The 10,453-nt window shown below is 39.1% G+C and overlaps 1 protein-coding gene across 1 annotated transcript; it reads left to right on the top strand.

The window, feature by feature from the left end:
- The first annotated feature begins 7,060 nt into the window (after positions 1-7,060).
- Positions 7,061-9,992, top strand: LOC105445833 (short-chain collagen C4-like). Its single transcript, XM_030991105.1, has 3 exons — positions 7,061-7,076; positions 7,496-7,588; positions 8,973-9,992. The coding sequence occupies exons 1-3, from the start codon at positions 7,061-7,063 to the stop codon at positions 9,467-9,469; spliced, it is 606 nt and encodes a 201-aa protein (XP_030846965.1). The 3' UTR covers positions 9,470-9,992.
- The last annotated feature ends 461 nt before the right edge of the window (positions 9,993-10,453 follow it).

Below are 10,453 nucleotides of genomic sequence, written 5' to 3'. Positions count from 1 at the left end.
TAAATGTCATTGATTACTGATAAGACTTTCCCATCTTAAGATAATGAATTTAATTATCCAATATAAACATGTGTTATACAATTTCAGTACAAGAGGCCTTTAATGCCGATATTTTCATTAGGTTGGATTCAAGTAGTTTTTCAAGATTCTTGAAATTTATTGATTGTGCAAAAATAAGATCTGGCGTCAAGGTTTTATTTTATACTTAATTTCTTTTTCTAATATATGACGGACTTTATAAAAGGAACTTCCTGTTCAATTTGAAAGAAATTTGCAAGACGCACATTATACATGTAGAAAATTAAAACGGTATGACAATTTGGAGGAGACCTGAAAGACGTGCAAGCCGAAAATTTCTTTTCAGCAATTAAAACTTCTCCCAGGAAGCCTAACATCAAAACAAGAAGAAGAATGATTTATATGGCATTTTAGAGACGACAAACAAATAAGAACAATAATGCATTGTAATTAACCGTGAGAATATTCACTTCTCACCCTCTGTGATAAATCATCCGAATAATGGAATGAACCCGGGTATAATCAAAAATAGAACGAGCTTTTAAGATTTCTAAAAAGATCATTTTTCCCCATGAAGCCTAATTACAAACCGAGCACGCGATCTTAATTTAATGGGTGCAAGCCAACAATTTCTTTTCAGTACTCGAAACCTCTCAAAGAATCAATCAAATAGCACTTTAGAGACGATGAACAAATAAGAACAATAATGCATTGTAATTAACCGTGAGAATATTCACTTCTCACCCTCTGTGATAAATCATCCGAATAATGGAATGAACCAGGGTGTAATCACCCATAGAACGAGCTTTTGAGATTTCTGAAAGGATCATTGTTTCCCCATAAAGCCTAATTACAAGATCGAACACGCGATCTAAATCTACTGGGTGCAAGCCAACAATTTCTTTTCATCAATTAAAACTTCTCCCAGGAAGCCTAAAATAAAATAAAAAATAAAAAATACTCAAATAGTATGTTAGAGATGATGAGTAAATAGGAATAATAATATATTGTCGTTAACCGTGATAATTTTCATTTCTACCCCTCTCTAAAAAAATAATCAGAACAATGGAATGAACTGGGTGGAATCACCCGTATATCAAACTATTATGAATTCTGAAAGGATCGTTTTTCCCCCAGGAAGCCTAACATGAAGGAAACAAAAATCAAAAAGCCTTGTAGTTGTAGAGACAATGAAAAAGTAGGAATAATAATATATCGTCGTTAACCGTAAGAACATTCACTCAAAGTTTTTGTATTTCGTTCGTGTAACTAGTTAAATATACTTGTACAATGCTGATTTGTGTTTACTTTGTAAAGCGCATAGAGAAACTTCCGTTTATTATGCGCTTAATAAATCAATCTTCATTATTATCATTATTAAAGTGATAAGGCTGTTAATGCTACCTTGTGTAACAAAACAGTTTTTAAATCCTCCTTATGTCAATAAATGATGGCGACAACCATTCTCATTTTCATCATCAATATGAGTGCAACATCATTAAGTGCAAGAGATCGTCCGATTACATACATGGGAAACAGTAGCTAAAACATGTATTTACTTCATCATCCACGTTATGGCCCGGTCACACAAAGACGACGCACGGCCGGCGCATTGCAAATCGGAAAATGTCGTGTGCCCGAATTTTGTCAGGATTTGGGAGAAGCTAGTGAGCTGACACCGAATGCATAGCTTGTTGCTAGCGCTGCGAGTATACAGGGCGTGCTCCGCGTATGTCTGGCGTAGGTCTAGCGCGCTTCTTTTGGCTTGTACATTCGTGCGTCGAGCTCCGTGCACGCTTTTGAGCATGCTCAAAAACTCCCGAAGCACACAGCGAATGACGACGAATGCATAGCGTTGGTCGAGCCTTGATCCAGCGCGCTCGACGAACGAGTAACGAATGATGACGCTCACCTAGCAAACGACAACGCACTGGCCGAAATGGCAAATTTTCAATGAGCTGGCCGTGTGTTCCCCATGCGTCCCCTATGTGTGACCGGGCGTTTAGGATTGTTTTTCCATAAATATTTTACCATGAGACATAAGTAAAGCATGGAAAGTTGGTAACACATTCAAGTAATACTGCAATAATTCATTACAACTGTTCTATCAGACATGACTATTAGTAATGACTATTACCTGAAAAACAATCTTCTGGATCCGGATTTGAATCAAGTAAATAGTTGGAAGTTCTTGTGCACAGACACTTTTATTTCATATTAATCAGTTACGTTGATATTTCTCAAAAATATTTGATTTCTTGCAATACTTTTTTTCGGTACTAATAACATATTTTTCTTCCTTATCGTGACCTGAAATGGCCCAGATTAGATTGCAATCAAAACGGAAGCTAAACTTACACAAACTTAGATGCTGAGGGTCTTAACTAACAGACAACATTTCATTTAAGATTGTGTCTCAGGGCTGGTGCCTTTTTAGTTTTTATGGCCCATGGAAGAATAATGCTAATACGTGGGCATTGCCATAATTATACAGTATGAACAGTGTGTTTTCCACAAAAAATGCGCTTCTTGGAAAAGGCGTATCTGAATGACACGTATACCCCCTGGCAGGGGCGGCGATTTCTTTTCATGATCGGAGGGGGGGGGGGCGAAATGCGATTGATGAGCGAGCACTGGCGTGACGAGCAAAAAACGTTTTTTTTTTTTTGGGGGGGGGGGGGGGGACAGAAAAAAAATCCGCATCACAACCACTCTTACATGTTACGCAGGCCCTGGGGACGTTTTTCAAAGTGGGGGGGGGGGGCTAAAGTATTTACGATCAAGTAGATCAAAGCAAAGTGGAGCGTAAATTGGCATGGGGTTCAGGGACAAAGCTCCGGGGGTGTCAAGGGGCGGAGCCTCATGAAGCTCAGTGGTTTTAGGCATTTAATTACGTTCAGATGAGCATATTTTGTTACCTTATTTGTGACACTGGCATGCAAGTTACCTATTGGAGTGGTGTGCAGGGGGTGGAGCCCCCAGAAGCTCAGGGGTTTTAGGCATTAGACTACGGTCAGATGAGCAACCAGGGGTCCGCCTTAAGGCCCTTGGTGGGGTCAAGGTGGCACAGCTTCCGGAAGTTCAGAAAAATTTCAACAACATTTTTAAATCACTGGTATCGAATTAGAAATAAACCACGTTTGACTTTCATTTGGGGGAAACTGCCCCAAAAGCTACCCCAATCAGTACGCAAGTGCGAGGGAGCATAGTGAATGAGAGGGATGAGGGTGACGGAAGTGACTACCCCCCTCACAGGTTTTTGAAGTTTCTTGTATTAAAAAATTACATTAGCAAAACTAAAGTATAAAAACAAGCAATATGCTTTTTTCACACTTCAAGTTTCTCGGTATTTACTTGTACATTTTGAAGGATACTATGCGAGGGAGCGAAGTTCCCGAGTGAGAAGTTTTTTGCAATGTTATTTGCACTCTTGGGCCCTCCAGTAGTCTTTAGTCAGTATTTGCTATACATTTTTGTTTGCACTTTTTCAAATTTTGAGGAGGGGGGAGGACGATCCCACCTAAAAAAAATTGAGGGGGGACGTGTCCCCCCCGTCCCCCCGGGATCGCCTCCCCTGCACCCTGGACATCAACCCCCGGATAACCACCCCAGTCAACTACCCCCTAGGACAACTACCCCCTGGGACAACTACCCCCAAGGGCAACCACCCTGTAGGACGACTACCCCCTTAGACGAATACCCCCGGACATCCACCCCAGACAACTACCCGCTAGGACAGATGCACCCGGACAACTACCACCCGGACAACTATCCCCGGACAACTTTCATGCTTGCGTCACGAAGATGTTACCATCAGCATAAAGCATAGATATTTTTCTTTACAATGGTATACAAATTATTATATTTTACGCTGTACCAGAGTCAGAAACCAAGAAAAATCACGCGAATGTTCATGAATAATTATTAGAAGTAGTCGACTTTGCCGATGTGATAATAGAGCGTTCTGATTGGTATAATACGTCAATATGTCACATATGTTTTGCTTTGGGTTTATAAACATTTTGAAGTCAACACTATGGTAAGGATACCTTTTAAACTCTCTCTTCTGTTTTGTAAAAACGTTTTTTCCTATATCATTTTTTTTTCTCGTATATTTTCATGACACATGGTTCAAGAGTTGTCAGATATTCGACACTAGGCAGACAACACCAACTTCTATACAAATATCTTTCTCTGTTTATTCTTCCGACCAATCATTTCATTTCTGACAGATTTTAGAGGTTATTTATACTGAAAAATTGAATTGTACAATTCGCTTTAAGACTACCTTTTAGCTCATATTTGTATGAATGATTAAATTCTTCAAATTCTACTTTAAAAAAGGCCTACAATTCGAAGGTGGACCACTTTTAAACGTGTTTTTGGCCAAAATGCTTATAGCTACCAGCAACTTGTCGTAGGGTTGGAAGGCTTAGATTGGAATTCTATGTAATTTCACTTTCCAACCATATAAGACTCTTTTTGATTGATCAATGTTACCCTCCGCGTCTCCAAGATGTAAGACCATCACAACTTCACCGAGCGAAAGTTTTTGGTGAGATGATTCAGTTTGAGAACTCTGTCGCCTATACAGTAGTCTCTGTCACGGTCCACGCACTTATTAAATACAATGTACAGTGGCGGAACGATACCGGCTGAACAGCGATACGGGATATGTCACTATGAACATGACGGACAAAGAAAGAGGACAACATATACAGTTCCTCAGGTAGATAAAGGAACTCTCCTTTACTGCTATTATTTAAAAGTGAGTAAACAGGTGAATATGCATGTGACACCTGTTCTACACATTTTACATAATAGCAATGAAGGGATGTTCCTTTGTCTACCTGAGGAACTGTATATTTTGTCCTCTTTCTTTGTCTGTCATGTTCATAGTGTGTAATCTATTGTGTGCACAGAGCATGACTGATGCATTTTCTTCAATTCCAATAGGGTTCATTTAGCTCCAAACGTTTTGATAAGTATGTTCCACCGCCTTAATCACAGAAAATAATATCGAGGGTACATATTAGTGATTTTATTTTTAAATTTGTATCCTAACTTTTCAACTACAAATCATGTAGGAATCTGTTGCTGAGATCACTCGTTCTTTCTCAACTCTTGAGCTCATCGCGAAGAATCCATCAATGATGTCCAAGATTCAACTTCCTGACTCTGACTTCGAGCTGAGAGAACCTGAAAAGACACGACGTCGAAGGCAAGTCGACTCGCCATCGACTCTCCCAACATCGGTCCCACCATCTGGTGCCGAGCAGCCAAGCCTGGGACAGAACCCATTCGGACCATACTCATGGCCTATGTATTCTGGTATGATGACCAGGTCACAGTTTCTTAAAATTTATTAGCAATAACAATTGCTAAATTTGTCTGACAAATTTCAGTATAGCTTAAAATATTTTTTTGTAACTAGTTATTGATAACAAGTCTTTTGAAAGAGAGACCAGAAGTTTCTTGATTTCTCTATTGCCCATCGCACACGAAGGCTCACCTATGAACAAAATTAGTTCGTGCGCCTGGAAATCAAGCGTTTCTGTTGCATTTACCTTTTGAGTGATGCTACTCTCACCAGGCAAGTAAATAGGAAGTCCACTCCGCAAGTCGCTTGCGTATATAGTCCTATATACAATTATTCATCATCCAATAATGTACCGTCTGCAATGGGCATTGGACGCCTTGCAGGCGTTGAGGCGCCTGAAAACCAGCATGTAACAATCAAGAAATTCAGATTTCCAAAATCAGATCGGAAACCACTGCAATAGACAGGGCAGTACTAGTAGACTGTACGTCATGAAAGTAGAAACATCATTGAAGCTAACAAATGCGTTAGCTAGAAGAAAAGAGAAAAATAAGAGAGCCCTAATGCCAAAACTAACTTCTAGAGCCGTAAGTAATATTGGTTGGCCACGTTAGTCCATTTAAAGTCCGAACATAGAAGATATCAATATTCGAGACTAAAAGATTTATGATTCTACCAGAAAAAAAATAATAAGAAAAGATCAATGGAACGTACGACATAGGCCATGACCATCCAGATTGAGAATAACCTTCAGACAGAGCTATTATGCTTGAAATATAATGTTAGCAGGCAGGAATGTTTAAGCCTCGCAGATCAATAAACTTGATATGAAAAAAAATATGTTGTTCTTATTTAGGTCAATGTTTCTTGTGTCCTGCTGGTGTTCCTGGAGAAAAGGGTTGTGAAGGCCCACAAGGGGTTGCCGGTAGGGACGGGAGAGACGGACGGGATGCACCGACAGGTCCACAAGGTAGGCCTATAACAACATCTATCTGACTCGATATAGCACGACATACAGAGGTTGTAGAAGATTCATAATTGTGACATTGTAATCATTGAAGCCGGAGAATGCATGTCTAGCGAAATAAAAATTCAAGTTAACACTTCGGATATTATAACTCCTGTGTTGTCTTTGGCAATTTACACAATACGTGATACTAAAGGCCTATATTAAAGGTACTATGTCCCATTTGCAGGCCAAAAAAATGAAAAAGTGAAATTCCAACTGCATTTGAAAGATAATACTAATTTAAAACTTCCCTAAATGATGTGGGGCTTAAAAATGTCTTCAAGTGGGAAAATAACAACTATTAATTGTCAAATCGACTTTAGGGCTATAGAGCCCAAAAGTAATAGTCTTGATTTTTAAGACAATTGTACCGAATGGTCATACGTTTTATGCTGCCAAAAGATTCAATCGGTTTAATCTTGGCCATAACAAGAAGTGGGTTATTGATGTAGACAAATGCTCATGTACCCTTTACAGCTCATTTTATGTATGTTATTACCAAAGAAGGAAAAAAAGCCAGTCAATCACTCAATAGTGTCTGACAGTGAAGTCTAGCAAGTAAACAGGTTTCCTTGCATAATTTGAATATGAGGACACTGCTAACGTTTAAATTCCACAGATAGGACATACATGACATATTCATAATTCCTGCAAAGTTCTACAGCATTTGAGGTTGGCTGCAAAAGGGACATAGTACCTTTAACAAAGACAATATGGAGACGGATAGTTGTGGGTCACTCGAGGTTGCTTTGTTTTCATATGCTTATGTAATAACGGCCGCTGCTTAAAAACAGCCTACGTGCAGTTAGTCATTGATATGGTGAGAACATAAGCCGGACAAATTACACAAAAATATGTTTGTAACTTTTTAGGCTTCATTGCATTTACCACGTTTTATAATATCCGTTATCAAATAATTTCTGTCTGTGGACTCCGATGTATAAAATTCCTAAATTGTTAACATTTTAGCTGAGGAAACACCCATGTCACACAACGGCCAAACAAATTGAACTGAATCCACTTTCTATAAACTCGATTCAATTTACGACTAATGATGACATTCCTTATACCACAAATATAGATGCCAAACATCTGGAATACAGTTAAATTTTGTCTAAATGGATTCCGATAAATGTTTCACATTTTAGCTCAAGAAACACCCACTCCACCCAGCGACGGTGTCATCTATACTCGCTGGGGTAACGATGTATGTCCTGAAGATGCAGAACTCATCTATTCAGGTTGGTATAAATGAGTAATATTAAAAAAGGGGGAAAATCTGAACATGATTTTGACATGATTGCAAGGACATTCTTTAAATCGACCACTGACAGTCAAGTTAAATAGCCTTGTCCGTCCAGGGGTAGATCTACGGGGGAGGGAGGGGGGGGGGGGGGTGTTAAGGGGTTTACACCCCCATTGGGCTGCCAAGTGAAAATGTGATGTACATAGAAAAACGCCCCCCCCCCCCAAATCAAAACAGCCCCCCCCCCTGCAAAAAAAAAAAAAAAAAAAATCACTTCGCGACTCGTGGACGATACTCTACATCGAACCCCCTCTGGCAAAAAGCTAGACCCGCCCCTGCCGTCTATCATATTGAAACGTGCGAACACTTAAACTTTTTTCAAATATGATGAGACACATAAGAGGGTATGAAATATCCTCGAGTTCATTTTTCGAAAGGCTTTGCAATCTTGTTTAATTGTTTAATTGTTTATGTAACCTATAATCAATCTTATTTTGTGCAACAAATAAATTCTTCAGCGCGACAAATGAAACACATGCCTTCAATATCCTCACTGGCGGAAATTAAAGTGCACAAGAATGGGTGGGGCTTAAGTGAATGCACAACAAACGCAAAAATCTTTGACTTATTGTTATGTCTGACCCTTCTTTATACAGTATATGCAAGGTGTAAACAAAGAGACCATTATATAGCATTCACTGAATGTTAAGGTAGTAATAATAGCCACAAATATTGCGCATATATCAATCCTGAGGGGTGCTCGATGCGCCTACAAGTACAAGTACTATAACTTAATACCCTGTCTGTAGTTTATCTGGCCTAACAAAAACACTCAAAGCGTTTCATGGATTAATTCTTACCAGAATCACATTTACTACTTCTGGGTGGAGACTGGCAAATGAAGATATATGTCTTACCAACGCAAATAAAGTGCGGGACCCGAACCGCGAACCATGTGATCAACATTCCGCTTACATACCCCTAGACCACGACACCCCTGTGCAAATTGTTTGGCAAATGAGCTTTATAATGCCATTACCAACCATGAGGATAAGCCCAAGTGCACAATTCAGATGCCATCATGGGCTGTAGAGGCCGGTTGCGTAAATTATGTCACGAGGCAGTAGATCACATTGTTTGCGGTTTGAGCCCCAGCCCCGTACCAATGCCCTTTACCAAGATATTAATCCACATTTGCCACTCTCAACCTAGGTTAAAATAGGTACCTGGTTTGAAATTAGTCATTGAACGTTCTCTGGGGTTGCCTACAGTAGTTGTCAGCTTGTCAGTGGTCCTACATCATGTTTAATTTTGATTCTGATGAATTTGAACTTTGTGGGATACCAATTTTGTGTTACATTACTTTGTGATTGATTCAGGATCTATTGGAGGTGCACGCTACACTCATACTGGTAGCGGCTCTAATCATCTCTGCATGCCGGACGAGCCTATCTATGACGAAGTAACAGCTTCCTCAGTCGATGATGGCCGAGCCCTACTATACTCCTCTGAATACGAAGTCAGTAATGGCCCTTCACGCATCCGACCGATGCATAACCATTCTCCGACCTGTGCAGTCTGCAGGGCGCCCTCTGGCCGCACCAGTAAACTTATGATTCCTGCCCGCAACGTATGTCCTTCTCAAGAGTGGCGTTTAGAGTACGCAGGTTATCTTATGGCAGATTACCACGGATACAAGAAATCGGAATTTATTTGTGTGGACCGCGAGATGGTTCCTAAAGCGGGGACGGGCGAGGAGAATCAGAATGGTGCGCTGTTGTACATGACAGAAGTCCGGTGTCTGGCGGGAGGGGGCTTGGATTGTGGATCCTACATCGATGGTTACGAACTTACTTGCGCTGTCTGTACTATCTGAAGTCCTACTTATACATTCCACTTCATTCTGTGTAGTTTGACACAGTTGTCAGTTCTTGTCATGCTTTTAGAACACCTTAGTTTCATACACACAACAGTGATAAAATGTACACCTTAGTTTCACACACACACAAGTGATAAAGTGTAAGCCTTAGTTTCATACACACGACAGACTGTGATAAAATGTACATTTTTGTTTCATACACATACCAGTAATAAAGTGCATTAAACCTTTGTTTCATACACACAGTAGTGATAAAATGTCCACCTTAGTTTCAGACACATACCAATGATAAAGTGTAGTAAACCTTCATTTTTACACACAACAGTGATTAAGTGTCTGATCAAATTAGGCCTGGTTTGTCGATGGTTTTCTAAATGTTGTAATGCATTGAATTTCATGGTAGATTTTCTTTTCATTCAGGAAAGAATAGTTCCTTTTGCTAACCTGAATTTTCTGAAACAAGTTAGCTTTCATTTTTACAGCAGTATGATACGAATCCCATTGATCGTTCAATGTATATGTCAATATATTCAATTCAATTCAATAATGGTTTATTAGGTAATTTCAAAATACATGCATCATAATTGTCATTTTACATGAAAAGCAGCAGAAGCTGGATTATTCATGTTTACATGCTGACATAATAATAAAGTGACAGGTTGCATTTTTAAATATTTACACGTTAAAAAGATTGTTAAAAATACATTCAAAATAACATTACACGTTAAGAATAACAAAAGAAAGATTTATATTCTCGTTTAAAATGAATACATTGGATTTTAAGACTAAACACGACTGAGGTGAAGACTAGTACTGTGTTTGAAAATTAACATGTAGTTAAAAAAGCATTTAAAAATGGTTAATTAGATTGATCAAATATGGTAAAGGGCTATTTTTGAAGCGATTGGTTTTGCATTTGAAATTATGATATGTAGGAGTCTGACGTAATGACATTCTAATTTTTTTTTTTGAAGGTAGCCA

This window comes from Strongylocentrotus purpuratus, unplaced genomic scaffold (genome assembly GCF_000002235.5).
Source record: "Strongylocentrotus purpuratus isolate Spur 01 unplaced genomic scaffold, Spur_5.0 spur5_scaffold_2, whole genome shotgun sequence".
NCBI lineage: Eukaryota > Metazoa > Echinodermata > Echinoidea > Camarodonta > Strongylocentrotidae > Strongylocentrotus > Strongylocentrotus purpuratus.
This window is presented reverse-complemented; position numbering and strand designations above follow the sequence as displayed.